The sequence below is a fragment of the Alosa alosa genome, chromosome 15 (genome assembly GCF_017589495.1).
Source record: "Alosa alosa isolate M-15738 ecotype Scorff River chromosome 15, AALO_Geno_1.1, whole genome shotgun sequence".
Lineage (NCBI taxonomy): Eukaryota > Metazoa > Chordata > Actinopteri > Clupeiformes > Clupeidae > Alosa > Alosa alosa.
Window position 1 is genome coordinate 29,777,336 of NC_063203.1, and position 16,938 is coordinate 29,794,273.

General features: G+C 42.2%; 2 protein-coding genes across 3 annotated transcripts in view; one reads left to right on the forward strand and one right to left on the reverse strand.

The window, feature by feature from the left end:
- The window catches only part of mfsd1 (major facilitator superfamily domain containing 1), a 19,145-nt gene extending 13,311 nt beyond the window's left edge, over positions 1-5,834 (reverse strand). The window contains exons 1-7 of the mRNA XM_048265253.1: positions 5,556-5,834; positions 5,083-5,135; positions 4,480-4,592; positions 3,834-3,876; positions 3,374-3,441; positions 3,147-3,255; positions 1,394-1,496 (exon numbers count right to left, since the gene is read on the reverse strand). Of these exons, the coding sequence (XP_048121210.1) occupies positions 1,394-1,496; positions 3,147-3,255; positions 3,374-3,441; positions 3,834-3,876; positions 4,480-4,592; positions 5,083-5,135; positions 5,556-5,715 (649 nt within the window). The 5' untranslated portion in view covers positions 5,716-5,834. The remainder of the gene's footprint in view (positions 1-1,393; positions 1,497-3,146; positions 3,256-3,373; positions 3,442-3,833; positions 3,877-4,479; positions 4,593-5,082; positions 5,136-5,555) is intronic.
- Positions 5,091-16,811, forward strand: lxn (latexin). 2 transcript variants are annotated; one of them, XM_048265265.1, is made up of 8 exons: positions 5,091-5,160; positions 8,846-8,981; positions 10,039-10,188; positions 10,677-10,739; positions 11,409-11,586; positions 11,776-11,912; positions 12,418-12,480; positions 16,307-16,811. In XM_048265265.1, exons 2-8 carry the CDS (start codon positions 8,847-8,849, stop codon positions 16,454-16,456), a joined length of 876 nt encoding a protein of 291 aa, XP_048121222.1. In that variant the 5' UTR covers positions 5,091-5,160; position 8,846; the 3' UTR covers positions 16,457-16,811. The 2 variants fall into 2 exon arrangements, with proteins under 2 accessions (XP_048121222.1, XP_048121221.1); XM_048265264.1 differs by lacking the exon at positions 5,091-5,160 and having other exon boundaries at positions 8,650-8,981.
- Positions 16,812-16,938: the final 127 nt, after the last annotated feature.

Sequence of the window (16,938 nt, forward strand, 5' to 3'; positions counted from 1 at the left end):
CAGGCTGCAGGCCACAGTGTTAACCGGTTAGCTGCTCATGCGGCAGCCCACAGTGTTAGCCGCTAAGCTGCTCAGGCTGCAGCCCACACTGTTAGCCGGTTAGCTGCTCACGCTGCAGTCCACAGTGTTAGCCGCATACCTGCTCACACTGCAGCCCACAGTGTTAGCCGGTTAGCTGCCCACACTGCAGTCCAGTGTTAGCCGCTTAGCTGCTCACGCTGAAGTACACACTGTTAAAACGCTTAGCTGCAGCCCACAGTGTTGGCCGCTAAGCTCCAGCCCACAGTGTTAGCCGCTAAGCTGTAGCCCACAGTGTTAGCCGCTAAGCTGTAGCCCACGTGTCCAACGCCGCGGCCTGGGGACTGAGCTGGAGGGGAAGTGGAAGGAGAAGTGACACTCTTTCAGTCGTCTGCCCCAGAGGAACAATGCCTACAACTGGCATCTTGCTGACGAGACTTCAAAACCTTTAGAACCTCTACCTAAGGCTTTGGTTGCATGATAATGACAGACAGACAGACAGACAGACAGACAGACAGACATGTACGTCTGGGTAGGATTTCACCTACGGCTGTTTGAGACTGTGAAATGAGAGAGATGACAGGGTTTGACAGGGACTTGTAGCTTTTGCGTTGAACAATGAGTTTGGTTACACTTGGATGGTCCAATGGTCAGATACGTAAGCCATGATCTACCATAAAGTATCCCCTTAGCCGTCTTGAGTAATGCCCTCTATGGTCAGATACGTAAGCCATGATCTACCCTCAATCTACCCTCGATCTACCCAGAATTCCCTCAACTGACTAAAGAATTCCCTCAACTGACTCGAGCAGTGTCAGATTACAAGTTGCTCTGAAACATTAGGTTGAGCTGTTGTGTGCCTCTGGCACGTCTGCTACAGTTAGGGTGCCAATAACAGGTCTGGGATCAGGGAAGCGATGACAGAATCCCCACCACAGGCTGACAAGGTGCTATAGATGCAAGTGACAGCTAACATATTAAAGGAGATGGGAGTTGAGTTAGCTGGACATATTAAAGGAGATGAGAGTTAGGTTAGCAGGACATATTAAAGGAGATGGGAGTTAGGTTAGCTGGACAAGCTGGACATATTAAAGCAGATGGGAGTTAGGTTAGCTGGATATATTAAAGGAGATGGAAGTTGAGTTAGCTAGATATATTAAAGGAGATGGGAGTTGAGTTAGCTGGATATATTAAAGGAGATGAGAGTTGAGTTAGCTGGATATATTAAAGGAGATGAGAGTTGAGTTAGTTGGACACATTAAACGAGATGGGAGTTGAGTTAGCTGGACATATTACAGGAGATGGGAGTTGAGTTAGCTGGAGGTTATTACAGGAGATGGGAGTTGAGTTAGCTGGAGGTTAGCCGAGGACGCACCGATCATGAGGGCGATGCCCAGTGTGGTGGGGCCAGCGGAGCCCATCAGGTCCTTTATGCGGTCATACACCCAGCCCATGATGTTCATGTTCACTGTGCTACCCTGGGAGGAGAGAGAGAGAGCAAGGGAGAGAGAGAGAGAGAGAGAGAGAGAGACAGACAGACAGAGAAAGAGACAAACAATAACAGAGGAGGGCAAAAAGAGAGGGAGAATATTGGAACACAGAGGGGAGGCAAAAAAGAGAGGGAGAAGAGGTTAGCGAGGGGAATGATTAGTGTGGTGAAGCCAGCGAACGGTGGATGATCAGACCAAAAAAAAACAGACGAATACAGAAAGGGCAAAAGCTGAGGGAAAATAAAGTTTGATTGCTGAACTGATGATCAGACCAAAAAAAAACCTGAATATGTAAACAAAAGTTCGTGAAAGACAAAGTTTGATTGCATCCAGTATGTCTTTTTCTATGATTGACGTTTATCTTTGGACCTGATTTGACTGCAATTATCTTCCCCTCCTCCACCACTCCATTCTTGCATCAGTATGTCTTTTCTTATGATTGTAGCGTTTATCTTTGACCCTGATTTGACTGCAATTGTCTTCCCCTCCTCCCTTGAGGGGCGCACGATCATGAGGCGATGCCCAGTGTGGTGGGGCCAGCCCGAACCATCAAGGTCCTTTATCGGTCATACAGCCTATGATGTTCATGTTCACTGTGCTACCTGGAGAGGAGAGCAAAGGAGAGACAGACAGACAGAAAGAATAAACAACAGCAGAGGGCAAAAGAGGGAGAACATTTGAACATTTGGCTGAACTGATGATCAGATAAAAAACCTGAATATAAGTAAACAAAAAGTTGGCGTGAAAGACAAAAGTTTGATTGCCTTGACCTGTTCTTGCATCAGTATGTCTTTCTTGGACACATTAAGCGAGATGGGAGTTGAGTTAGCTGGACATATTAAAGGAGATGGGAGTTGAGTTAGCTGGACATATTAAAGGGGAGATGAGAGTTAGGTTAGCAGGACATATTAAAGGAGATGGGAGTTAGGTTAGCTGGACAAGCTGGACATATTAAAAGCAGATGGGAGTTAGGTTAGCTGGATATATTAAAGGAGATGGAAGTTGAGTTAGCTAGATATATTAAAGGAGATGGGAGTTGGAGTTAGCTGGATATATTAAAGGAGATGAGAGTTGAGTTAGCTGGATATATTAAAGGAGATGAGAGTTGGAGTTAGTTGGACACATTAAGCGAGATGGGAGTTGAGTTAGCTGGACATATTACAGGAGATGGGAGTTGAGTTAGCTGGAGGTTATTACAGGAGATGGGAGTTGAGTTAGCTGGAGGTTAGCCGAGGGCCTTTACCGATCATGAGGGGCGATGCAGTGTGGTGGGGAGGCCAGCGGAGCCCATCAGGTCCTTTATCTTGATCATACCCAGCCCATGATGTTCATGTTCACTGTGCTGCTACCCTGGGAGAGAGCAGAGCAAGAGAGACAGACAGACAGACAGACAGAGACAAAACAAACAACAGAGGGAGGGCAAAAAAGGGGAACTTTTGAACATTTGGCTGAACTGATGATCAGACCAAAAAAAAAAACCTGAATATAAGTAAAACAAAAGTTGGCGTGAAAGACAAAGTTTGATTGCCTTGACCTGTTCTTGCATCCAGTATGTCTTTTCTTATGATTGACGCGTTTATCTTTGACCTGATTTGACTGCAATTGTCTTCCCCCTCCTCCACTCCGTACTGCACTCACCAGTCGTGCCATGCTGAGCTGCAGGCCGAACACCAGGTTGAGCTCCTTGCCCTTGAACCAGTTCACCGCATACGTGTTCTGGGCCACCGCTAGCGATTCACCCCCAATCCTGTCCACAACAGATGCCCAACACAGCCATTGCTAACTGACCTTATATAGTATGTATTGGTTTGAAAGTGACAGTATGTGGGCGAAGAAATGTAATTTTGCAGGTCAATGTGTCTTACCCAAAGACAAATCGGCCCGCCTCCATCAACCAGAAACGGTTGAACAGAGCGCCGCTGGCAAAAATGATCTAAAATGAACACACACACACACACACACACATGCGATTATGTGTTCAGTTCAGTATGCTCTTTTCAGAATGTAAAAGTTGTTGATATAAATAATGCGTCAGCCAAATGTAATGTAATGTAAAATAAAAGTAAACAATGTCACATTATGCCAGTGTCACATATAGATCAATAATGATGATGATGATCACATATAGATAATGATCACATATAGATCATAAATCAAAGATTGGTTGCACTCCAAACAAATTCTCTTTTTTCTCTCGCTGATTTATTGTCACTAGCAACAGGGGTAAGTAACAAATGTTTCGGCCTTGTGGCCTTCGTCGTTACTTTGCTTGATTTACTAGCATGAACTAAAAGTGATGCAGGTATGGCTACCTGCATACCTTACCTGCCCCACAAACACAAATGAGGCAAAGATGATGGTCCCTAACCTGCAAAACACACACACACACACACAGAGGGAGACACAGATGGTCAATTTACTGGGTACCCAATGGGTGAGGTCATAGATATAATTATAATTTTAAGAGCGTCAGCAGTATCAACAGAGCTGTCAGTGATTAAATGAATGCAAACAGCCAAAATGCTTTGGAAAGTGGAACAAAGCACTGGAGTGCTGTGCTGTGGGGTTCACCTGCGATAGGAGATGTTTGCTCGTTACACACCTCTGTTGTGAAATAAAATAAAGATGGCGTGGGCACACTTGCGTAACATTAACGTGCCGACCGGGAGCTAACATTGATCTTTTATTCAGCAGTGTTTGGAAGAGTAAGTTCATTTTTTAATCACGCAATGAGGTAGTCATTACATCATTAATATAGTTTGCCTCCAATCAAAAGGAGTGTGTGACAGCACATCTGGTGTGGTGATAAAGAACATCGTGATCAGATGACATTAAATGATTAATGTGTCAAGAAGTTTGGAAACAACAACTCAAGTGTCTGACTATCCCACTAACAGATGTGCCGTTTTCAACATACTGAACATATGGGTTGAGCCCAAGTCAAAACTTTATGATGGACAGCCTTGCTCACCTGATGCCAAATACTCTGTCCAGGAGAAACCCGCCCAGGAAGCACAGCACCACGTTGGGCCAAGAGTACCAGGCGTAGAGCTGCATGAACCCGGATGTGTTCAACTTCATGTCCTGTGTCAGGGGTTAATCAGAAACACGCCAGTTCATAAACTATCTGAGAGGGCGAGATGTCGTTAGTTTACTCACACCGGACACAGCATCTGGTTTAAAGTGGTTTCGGAAGAGAATCTGCATCAGGTTTGTTTTTCAACCACACAACCACTGATTGCAGTTGCATCGCTCTGGTTCTAAGTGTGGAATAGGCTGGAGATATGAGGTATGGCACTTATTTTGAGCTCATTAAATAAGACCTTGGCCTTGCACGTGCACTCTAATACTGGACAAAGCAGAAGAGGAGGCAAATCTAGGTTGCCACTGAAATTAAATTATGATGGGCTGAAAAACCAAGAGAGAGCTTCCCAAGATTTTCAAAACTTCTTTTCACAACAAAACCATGTCAAAGTGATGAAATCCCATGAATACAAATTAAGGCCTCTGAGGGAAATTGAAAGACAATCGTTCCCGGGCTATTTAAGACGTCACCGACCCTTCGGCCCCTCACCTGAATGACTTGCGTCTGAAGAGCAGCGGGGTTGTCGTAGCAGAAGTAACTTCCTGATGGACAAGAACGAGTAGACAGGTCTGGACTGGTTAATCGGGAACATTTGGTATTTAAGATCACTTAACTTTTCGCTCAAGTCAGATGTCGAGGTAACAACTCTGACTCTAGCTGAGAAGGAAACAGATTCAAAGTTATTTTCTAACTTACTTCACAATAAAGTAATTGCTAATTAATACTTATAGCTCTCAAGATGTGTTGAAATTCGCTTGTTGAGCCTGGCTGGCTAGAAACAGTTGTATAGCCACAAAGAAAAGTATTGTTCTGAAATGACTGTAGTTATTGCTTCCGATAATTAATTTAACAGTAGCGTAGCCTCAGTCAGTAAACATGGTAAGCTAGCTGTAACTTGACAGACTATCAGGCAGGCTAGCTAGTGTCATTTGCACACATTGTTATGGATGATGATTTCTTACCAAACCCAAGGAAACACATAAACACCAGAACCACAATTCGGTGTAGCCAGTGAGCCGGGTCACTACACGGGGATCTTCTAGCCCGGGCGCTGCCATCACCCTGCCCAGTGAGGGGATCCTCTTCAGTTATAAGGTCTTCCTCTTCTCCCATCCCCGCCATAATTGTCAGTGCACTCAAAACAATGGAAACCGTAACATTTGCTGTGTGGCTATGCTAGCACTAGGATACTTTAAACAAAGTCATGTGACCAACCGTAAACATGTGACTACATCAACTAGCTTCCGTAGACTGGCTGCTTCAACTCAATGCAGAGTTCTTACGGCAAGCCCCTAGCGGTTGATGGAATGACTGCAAAATGCATGATGTCATTATTTCTTTGCCCCGAACTATATGAAATAGGGCCACGGCGAAATGAGTCCAGTTCGACAAAATAAAAGTTTCTGAAGTGTAAATGAGCATATTATGTATGTATGTGTGTGTGTATATATATATATATATATATATATATATATATATATATATATATATATATATATATATATATATATATATATATATATAATAGATTTGTATATGTATATAAGAGGTCTGAAGGAATATGTTCGTGGTAAAATTATAAAATATAATTTATTCTGCATTCAAATATTCTCGAAATGGATTTCCGCGACACGACTTAGGCCTATTTCGTCGTGGCACGCCCCAAATGTTTTATTTAGCATTAAGATAATCAGTTCCTGCAGGCTCCTGCACGCTCCCACTCCCAAAATGCATATACAGTAGCTTATCATTTTCTTGCCATAGACATATCCCCACTTATCTACGATAATTGAGAGTTTACTTGCTACCATGATTGCATGTACTATTCATTATGGGTTATTAAGCACTTCGGATTATAAACAAAGCCACCCATAACTTTCCAAATTGTACGTTTTAGCATATTTATAACTATACTTAAAATATTGTTGACAAGAATATGTATAGGGTCGTGACCTTAAAGATTTCCACTCCATTTAGTGTCTTTGAATTCCTACAGTGTGGCAAAACCAATAAGCCAGTCGGTAATGAGGTTTTTAAAGAAATATAGGCCTGAACAAATATATTTGCTTTGGGAGAAGATGGCAGAAGACTCCCTCACTGTCTGCTACACCTTTACCATGGGTCAGATCACCTCTCAATGAGAGTCATCTCCCGTGTCATTTAGAATTGCCCAATTCACTTCGGCTTGGTCATCTGTTACGGAATTTAATCTGCGCTTGGCGCTTGGTAAGATAACAGTGCAGTAAGTTCATTCATTTTTGTGTAAAAAAAAAAGTGGGAGGGAGATGGAAAGTAGAGCTCAGTCTGCCAGTGAAGATCATATTTCATGATTATATTAATCAGTCAGTTGGGTCGGAGACATGAGAGGATTGATTGCTCCCCTGGACAGATTGGGAGTGGTGGCTGCTTCCAAAAACCTGTCTGTCTGCACATGTCCAAAAAGATGATCAGGCCTTGTCTGCATAGGAACTCATTTGATATGAAATAAAGCAAGAGGGTGTATGACTGTGCTGTATATGGGCTCTATCCTGAGGAACTACTGTCCCCAGTCACTCCGGTGGTGAGGAGAATATTGTAGCGTGTCTAAGTTTCTAAAAGTATGTGAGCACAGTTAATGTGTTGTAATGGTTCTGATAGGCTCTGTTACCTGGGCCAGGGTTGGGGTACCACCCCCTTCCGGGGGGTAATTTGTGTGGTTTTGGGGTTTTAGGGAGATTACGAGGAGGTGTGTGTGAGTTGGAGGTCCTAATCGTGAAAAGTGTGTTCTTGTGGCGTGGCCGACAACAGTCAACATTAAAAGTACCGGTTAATGCTAAACTGTCTCATCATTGGCACGGAACGTTACATTTTATACATTTATACTCTTCTTTAGGTTATTATGCCTAGCCTAGGTTACATTGTTTTATTCCAATTAATGCATAAGTATGCCATCATTGTTTGGGATTACACCAGAGGAGAATGGTGTTGTGCCTTTCTGCTTTGGGAGTGGAACATCCGTCACAGACCAGGGGGGTATTCCAAGTATGTGGATTAGTGACACACTTGGGTACGTTAATTCAGAGTCAGGGGTAAACCTCCTAATAGAAGAGATGTATGGCTCCATTCTACTAACAAAGCAATGCTGTAGGGCTCTTGTTGTAGGAGGTTTACTCTGAGTTAACTTACCCAGGTCTGTCACTAAACCATGTACTTGGAAAACCCCCCAGGTCAGAATGGACACTAAACCACGTACTTGGAATACCCCCCAGGTCAGAATGAAAGTCAGAGGCCAGGAGCAGTGTGTTTTTGTTTTTTTATGACCTTTGCTGCCCTCTGCTGTTCAGTGTTCAGAACTGCAACAAGCTTTTAATTTGTAAGTTATTTGAAAACAGCAGTATTGTGCCCACCCAGACTTAAGTTTTTAAGTAATCTCTCAAAATGACAATGTTTTGTTGTCAGTTTTTTGAGTTGAGTAGAGTTGAGTATTGCTTTTACATCTGCATAGATAGTTTTGCCATACAGTGCATAATGACATGACCTAGTCACACAGAACACCAGTCAACCCAGTTGGAACTCAAAACCCACTTACATCTAACATTGCCAAGGATCAGTATTGTATAAGCATACCTTTACTCCATGCATTCAGTATTGTATAAGCATACCTTTACTCCATGCATTCAGTATTGTATAAGCATACCTTTACTCCATGCGTTCAGTATTGTATAAGCATACCTTTACTCCATGCATTCAGTAAGTGAAGAAATATACAGGTCCTGCTGCATCAGTATCTAAAGACGGTGATGCATCACTGATACCCAGCACAGCAACAACTTATTCCTGATCCCGAGTCATTCCACAAAACATCAGATAATTCAAATAAAACTGATGAAATGTATTTTAGTTGGACACCAAACATGAGCTATCACTTTCATTTTGGGTATGTGCTTCACTGCCTGACCCGTGTCAAAGCACACACACACACCCACACACCCACCCACACCCACACAGTATAAACAGACAGATGGCTAGAGAGGGAGAGGAGGGGAGGGGGTGAAACTATGTGCTGTGTGTGCAGCTGTATGCCAGTGTCCAGGGGGGAGCAGTTTGTTTGAGTTCAGCAGGAAGTCGTCTGTTGTTTATCTGGACAGTATCAGCTCCTCTGCTCTCCCAGAGCCTCTTGCGTCAGATGGACACTCCGCTTCTATCCAGTTTGTAACCGCGACAGAGCACGGCTGCCCCTCACCCCAGTACTCTCTCTGCCTTGGTCTCCTAGGATGGGTCGCCCCGGTTGGACTCTCTGGGTCGTGGTGGTGCTTATCGGGGACAGCTTGGCCGGGCCTTACCGTCCCGACGCAGAGCCCGGGCCCCTTGAAACCAACAACATCGAGGAGCTAGAGGTGCCCCCAGAGGTGAGTGGGACGCTGGCCACTGGACCCTCCTGGCAGTGAGACGCTGGCATGAGGCAACAGAGCTTTGCGGTTCATAAAATGGCCAAAATATGTTAAAATGTGTATAAATATGTTTGCGCTGCCCCATTACCCCAGGGTAGTTAATGTGTGTAAATATTCTCATTAGGTAATTTATTGTTTCAAATAAGAAGTATTCTCGGAACATTTACAGTTGTGCAAGTTGCAGATTCACCATTACTGCATGTTTACTTTGATGTTTATGTAGTTTAAAAGTCTTGTTAATATATTAGTCTTTCATAAAGATGTATTTCAGACTTACAAAGCTTTGAATCGTTTCAGTACTAGGAAATGTACTGTATACACTTCATTCAATGTCATTTATTAATATATAAACATAAACATGCCTCTTAAAGTATATTTACAGGAAGATATGTGGTGTGACAAAGTTTGCATCATGTTAACCACCAACACAAGATATTTAACATCTTATTTTGCGTATAACTAAATTTTATTTGAAAAATCACCGTCCATGTCAGTTTTATGCTAAAGGCCTGTAAATTGTACCTATAACTGTAATAATAATATTGATAAAAAATGATAAGCAAGCCAGTTGGAGGACTTGTATGTGTACACAGGAAAGGAAACACTCACTCCTCTGTCTCTTTAAGAGTGGGTGGGATCACTTCGACTATTTCAGGAAGTAGGAAGTGGAGTGTGTTTACAGAAGTGTACACACACACACATACACGGAGAAACTTTGCAGCTGTTCCACAAATTCTCTGCAAAACGATTATTTTTATTTTTTTTATCTCTGACCACAAGAAGGAGATTTGAACTTTACTATTCCACTCTGTTCGCTGAAGAAAAGGTTCCTCCTGCTCCAGCTGAGTCACAGAGTGGTCAAAGTCCACATGTAGCACCCGGCTGGACCACTCCCCACCCCGCGCTGGCCATTGCCACTCGTCCCTCACAGATTCTCACGCAGACGCGGTCATCGCCTGTCCTCATCTTTGCCTTTTTCTTGTGTCCTGTCTGTTGTGTTCTGTGGGGGGGTCAGTTGGACGGTGCCATGTCTGATGCTGAGCTTGTCCCGCACCACTATCCCGCCCAGCGCGCGGCCAAGGTGGCCGTCCACTACCTCAACACCCGCCATGCCTCTCCCTACAGCTGCATCGAGCTGAACCGTGTCCACAAGGCCAGCCTGGAGGTGAGCTCACCATAGAATACACACACACACACACACACACACACACACACACACACACACACTTACACAGGCACACACACACTTACACAGGCACAAAGTCAGACAGACAGATAGACATACATATCTACATGTACATACAATGGCAAATGTAATGTTCACAAAACGACTTGCTGACACACACACTTACACAGGCACAAAGTCAGACAGACAGATAGACATACATATCTATGTACATACAATGGCAATGTAATATTCACAAAACAACTTACTGACACACACACACACACATCCAAATGCACTCCTAGGCAGTGTGTACAGGCAGGTTTCAGTAATAATACTATGGTGTCCTTATCAGTTGAAAAGGGCTGGAATGCAGCTAACATAAAACTGGTAGGAACGGTGCTGGTTCAGACTGAGGTCACAATGCATTGCCTCACCGTGTGTCCTCTCACTTGATGGACACTGATGTGTTTGACTGTCTTCCTCAGGACTTGGGACAGGCTGGGAAAAAGTACCGCCTGCAGATCTCACTGAAGGAATGTGTCAGCAATGTAGGTACCGGAATATTTATGGCTTTTCTGACAAAGACTGTGTGTGTGTGTGTGTGTGTGTGTGTGTGTGTCTCCCCAATCACACCCTAGACTCTGTGTTGTAATAGGTGTGGGTGGGTGGGTATGCAGTTGTCATGACTGCATAGTTATCACGGTAAACACACTTGTTCCACAGCACACTGCACTACAACTACAGGATTGTGATTGAGGAAGTGTAGTTTGGGATGGTTGTATTTTATATTTTATTGGTTGGTTTTAGAAACACATTATAATATATGGAAATGAGTATGTCCGTGTAAGCAAGTAGTAGGTTGCCTATGGCCTGTCGTTATTACAATGTGAAGTGTATTACAATGTGAAGTGTTTCCAGTCAGGATTTTATATCCAAAAAATGAAAAGGTTGGATGTAAGCCCAGATAGTGATGTCTAAAGGAGCTTGCACACTTCTCCAACAAACACAAACAAACTCCAACATTCTAAATCAGTAGGTAGTCTTTAGAATGTTCATAAAACCAACTGCCAGTCCACACTGTGGCGTCTCCATCCAACAAACGCCAACAAAGACGGCCGGCCCACACTGACCCAACTGTTGGTGTTTGTTGGAGCAGTGTACAAGCTCCTTAAGCCGTTTCTTCCTCCCACCTCCCGCCCTGCTGTGCGTGTGGTCAGACGGACCTGGGCCAGTGCTTGGCGGAGGTGCTCTTCCCAGGGGAGCAGGAGCAGAGGGCTCCCCAGGTGCAGTGCTCTTGTGAGGGGCTGAAGAAGCTGAACACCAGGGCGGAGGAGGACGCCCTCTTCCAGCGGCTAAACACCTCCAACAGCCCGCTCTCCGGGTGCAACATACCAGGTACTGCACCTGTGCCCACACCTGTAGCTGCACCTGTGCCCACACCTGCCTGTGCACGCACTATTACAATAATCAGCAGTTATTTTGGTAATTGGTTTGTTTTATACGTGCAGATCGCTTATGAAAGTGTGTGTGTGTGTGTGTGCATGTGTCTGTGTGCTCTGTGTGCATGCGTGCGTGTGTGTGCAGATAGCTATGGTAACATTGCTCCAGAGATGAAGCCCATGTGGCACTTGGGCGCTGCAGCAGCGAGCTTCGTCATGCTGAAAGAGTCCAACGAGAGCACACTCTACAACATGGCCCAGGTGGCCAACTTCACCCAGCTGGTGAGACACACACACACACACACAAAGCACGCGCACAAAACACACACACAAAGCGCACGCACAAAACACACACACAAAAAACACACTAAAAAACACACACCTACACACACACACACACACACAAAGCACTAGTAACCTACACACTTCATCTCCACATACAGGACATTTCACATACATGTTAGTGTAATTTAAGTGATTCATTATGGTCTTCTCCTTAACCTGGTGCAGCCTGGGTTATAATCTGCCTCACTACCAGTGCAATAATCAACATCTGCAAAGTAACTAAATGTAGTGGCAATGTAAAATAAATTACCTATTAGCATTGCTTGGAGCGCAGGTTGGTAGAAGATAGTTAGCCTTCAGTGAAGTGCACAGAGAAAAGCGTGTGTGGAGGTTCCTCTGTAGCCACTCAGCCACACCATTTAGGCTCTAGTCAAGCGCTGACTAGGACGTGTGAACTTGTCCAATTGCTCACTAACTTGTCTCTCTTCCCTTGTTGTGACAGGAGACTGAGAATGACCAGCTGAGGTTTAAGTATCACATCCTGCTTCATGACATGATCTCTCAGGTGCAGTAAACTCATTCCTACTTCAGCACCACTAAGAGTGCTAACCAGCTTTCTCTCTTATTTTTACAGTTAATAACAGTTAATAGTGGAGCGGTTAAGCGCACATAATGAAGTATTGTGCATTTTATGACTAAAGCATGGCATTTTGTTCAGTGTTTCTACACACCTTGAAGTTTAATTTCAGATGTGGAGGCACTTCAGATCTGACCTCTGGGGCTAGATATTTGCTGTATAATATACACATCTTTGAGGAGTAAAATATTTTTACAAGTCATTCCAGAGTTCTACTATAAAGATCTAGAACTTACATTAACTGCCATTCAAACTGGTCGCTTGAGTTCATTATGACAGTATCAAATGGAACCTTTAATTGGCAACATTCTAATCACATACAAACACAAGTATTTGTCTCAACATTGTTTTCCTTTAATTAGAGTGCATGAAAATGCAATCTACTGTTATCCCATTTCTTATTACAGTGCATGAAAATGCACTGTACTGTTCTTCCTAGGCAACTTCAACAACTTCTTCTTATTACTTGTTTCTTCTTTCTTATTAGTTGAAAATGCATTATTCTTCCTAGGCAACTTCAACCTTCTTCTTTTTCCTTTTCCTTCCTAGGCTACTTCAACAACTTCTTCTTCTTCTTATTATCATTGAACACTTTTTTAACTTGAACAGAAACTTTCATTCAAACTTTGTAACGTAGGGTCTTCAAACAGATTGGGTTGGTATGACTTTTCAACTTTGAAACTTTTATACATTTTAAACTATTAAAGAAAAAAACTTTTTAAAATCCCCATAGACTTAACATTGCCGATTGTGACATCATAATACGGCCGTTAAGCAATTAGAATCCTATGGCAGGAGTTCAGGCCACCTGCAGCCTCAGGCTTTAAGCATACAATCTGGGTCAATTAAGACTACACATCCTATTCAACTGTTTCCTCTGCCCAAAACTGTTTCAAAATAAAAGTCCTCACTACAATAATCCACTGTTAAACAATGTAACCCATTAAACTACTGAACTTTTTACATTCAACTTTTAAACGGTCTACTTTTAAACTATCATTAAACTATCTATCTATTAAACTAGCTGTCTATCAACAACTTTTAAACTATCTACATTCAACTTTTAAACTATATACATTCACTAGCTGTCTATCAACAACTTTTAACTTGTCATCAACTGTCAACACTTTTCATCAACTATGACTCCTACCCACTGTAGCTAGTTAGCATGGTTAGCAAAGTTAGCATGTTAACATTGTTAGCATTTTTAGCAAAACTGCTAAAAATGATTTTAGCTAGGTTAGCTAAGTAACATGGTTAGCATGTTAGCATGCTAGTTAGCATAACTGTTAAAATGATTAGCTAAGTTAGCTAAGTAACATGGTTACCATAGTTAGCATGCTAGCATGTTAGCATGCTAGTTAGTTAATCATTTTTAGCAGTTTTGTTAAAAATGCTAAGTTAGCTAAGTAACATGGTTAGCATAGTTTTAGCAAAACTGCTAAAAATGATTAGCTAGGTTAATTAAGTAACATGGTTAGTATAGTTAACATGCTAGTTAGCATAGTTAGCATAACTATTAAAAATGATTAGCTAAGTTAACTAAGTAACATGGTTAACATAGTTAGCATAACTACTAAAAATGATAAGCTTGGTTAACTAAGTCACATGGTTAACATAGTTAGCATGTTAGCATTGCTAACATAGTTGGCATGTTTAGCAAAACTGCTAAAAAATGTTAGCTAAGTAGCATGGTTAGCATTGCTAGCACTACTATAAAACATTAGCTAAGTAGCATGGTTAGCAGAATTACAAATCTTAGCATAACTGCTAGCAAACATTAGAGCCATTCCAACTTTTAGTTATCGTCAAATATCTACCTATACACAGCCATTAAACTATTTGAATATCAACATTCATTAAACTGCTAGAAAACGTTAGCTAAGTAGCATGGTTAGCAGGTTAGCATTGCTAACACTGCTATAAAACATTAGTTAAGTAGCATGGTTAGCATAGTTAAAAAATCTTAGCATAACTGCTAGCAAACATTAGAGCCATTCCAACTTTCAGTTATCGTCAAATATCTACCTATACACAGCCATTAAACTATTTGAATATCAACATTCATTCTACTTCCAGTCTGTCAACTTTTAAACTATTTACCTTCAACTTTTAAACGGTCTACTTTTAAACTATCTATTAAACTAGCTGTCTATCAACAACTTTTAAACTATCTACTGTCTATCAACAACTTTTAAACAGTCTACTTTTAAACTATCAACTTTTATTAAGCTGTGCAACCACCATGTCTATCCTAGCATCACCGTAGTAACCATCTCTGTATTATCTGTTTTAACTATACATGATATTTTACATCACAACTTTAGCATTTTCATGCACTGGTCATTCCTTGGAATTGCATTTCTAGTTCTTATTTTTCTTCTACGTATTTGTGCGTTTTTAATTCAGCTTCAACCGTTTGACGTAGAAACTTCAAACTGCGTTGCGTAGGTCTTACTTAGGTGACTTCAGCTATGTATTTTTCAACTTTGTAACTTTTATACTTTTTGAACTATTAATTAAAAACTACTAAAAAATTCCCCATAGACTTAACATTGGCGATTATGACATCACAGTAGGGCACTTAGAATCCTATGCCAAGTGTTCCGGCCAGAGCCATATGGTTCCGGCCACCTCCAGCAACTGTCTGTCTCAGGCTTTAAGCATACAATCTGGCTCTCTTAAGACTACAGATCCTTTTCAACTGTTTCCTCTGCCCACAACTGTTTCAAAATAAAAGTCCCCACTACAATAATTCCCTATTAAATAATTTAACCATTTAAACTGTCAGTTAACATTAACTATGCCTCTAGCCTACTATACCACCACCTACCTAGCAACCATTGAAATTAAGCATCTATGTCCGTTTCCATAGCAACCAAGATGATTATACTAGCAAACCACTCTAGTAACTCTTTTATTTCTGATAGTAGCCACCATGGACAACCTAGCAATGACTTTGAGTACCCTAGCAACAGCCTAGCAACATTCACAGTTAAAACCTAGCAACCAGCATAGCAACCACCATAACTACTCTAGCAACAGTCAGTTGTCATCAACTTTGACTCCCGTCAACTGTTTCCTTTCCCCACAACTGTTTCAAAATAAAAGTCTTCACTGCTATAATCCCCTATTAAATTATTTAACCATTTAAACTATCCAACTATTTAAACTATCCAACTATTCCAACTGTCAGTTGTCATCAACTATGACTCCCGTCAACTGTTTCCTCTGCCCAAAGCTGTTTCAAAATAAAAGTCCTCACTACAATAATTCCCTATGAAATATTTGAACCAATCCAACTGTCAGTTGTCATCAGCTATGACTCCCGCCAATTGTGTCCTCTGCCCACAACTGTTTGGCAGCCTGGGCTTTTCAGTCAACTAGTGTGATCAACTCCCAATCTATATTCAACTTTTAAACTGTCTACTTTTAAACTATCAACGTTTATTAAGCTGTGCAACCACCATGTCTGTCCTAGCGTCATTTTCATGCACTCATAATTCCCTGGAATTACATTCTCTAGTTTCCTTTTAATGTCATGTCTTGATGGCTATGAATGTTCAGGCTAACAGTCTCCTGAGCAAGAGCAAAGATCTGTGCACTTGAGAGCAGCCTTTTTGCACCTGCAACGCATAGTACACCCTTTTTTGCAGCCACAATGAATCAGTTCATAACAGCTGTTATAATGTGTGTGCGCGCATGCATTTCTAAAAGCCAGCACTTGACCACTCTAATGCCTCTGCTTGTGTAGGAGATCCTGCACTGGAAGCTGCTGGTGGCCTGGTCTCCAGCGGGGGGCGTGAGTGTGCCACAGGCAGACTGGGAGCCCAAATGCCACCACTGTGAGCTGCCTTCGGCCAAATCAACGCCAGAGGCCACCAAACCATCTTCAGCCAGCTGAACCCCACATGATCAATGCCAGGTTACCCTGAATCCCTCACATTCCCACATGATCCATGCCAGGTCACCCTGAACGGTCAGCAACAATCCCCAAGATGAAGAGAAAAGCACTTAAGGAGTAGGACGGTCATGGTCATTATGGTTAATGTGAGCAGACTCGTTGGTTAGCTGTTTAGCCAGGGTTGTATGACCGGTTTGTTCCACAGATTAAGTGTTAAAAGTACTCAGAACGGGAGCTATAAGCATATTACTCCAGTTTACGTGTGCAACTGCTTGTACCATCACTGATTTTGATATAAAGCCAAATAAAGTTCACTGATTTTGATATAAAGCCTAATAAAGTGTTGTTAAATATGTATAAGGGTTTGGTCATTGATATTGCATAGACACAATGCTCTAATCAGCACAAATAAACATCCACACAAACATCCACTGGACAAATGAAAATGGGTAATTCAGCACTTTTGTTTACTTTGAAGTTTT

Excerpts from the sequence above, each read along its gene's own strand:
- lxn (XM_048265265.1), top strand. The coding sequence starts at position 8,847 with ATGGGTCGCCCCGGTTGGACTCTCTGGGTCGTGGTGGTGCTTATCGGG. Across the intron at positions 11,587-11,775 it reads CTCCGGGTGCAACATACCAG|ATAGCTATGGTAACATTGCT; the intron begins GTACTGCACCTG and ends GTGTGTGTGCAG. Across the intron at positions 11,913-12,417 it reads TGGCCAACTTCACCCAGCTG|GAGACTGAGAATGACCAGCT; the intron begins GTGAGACACACA and ends TTGTTGTGACAG.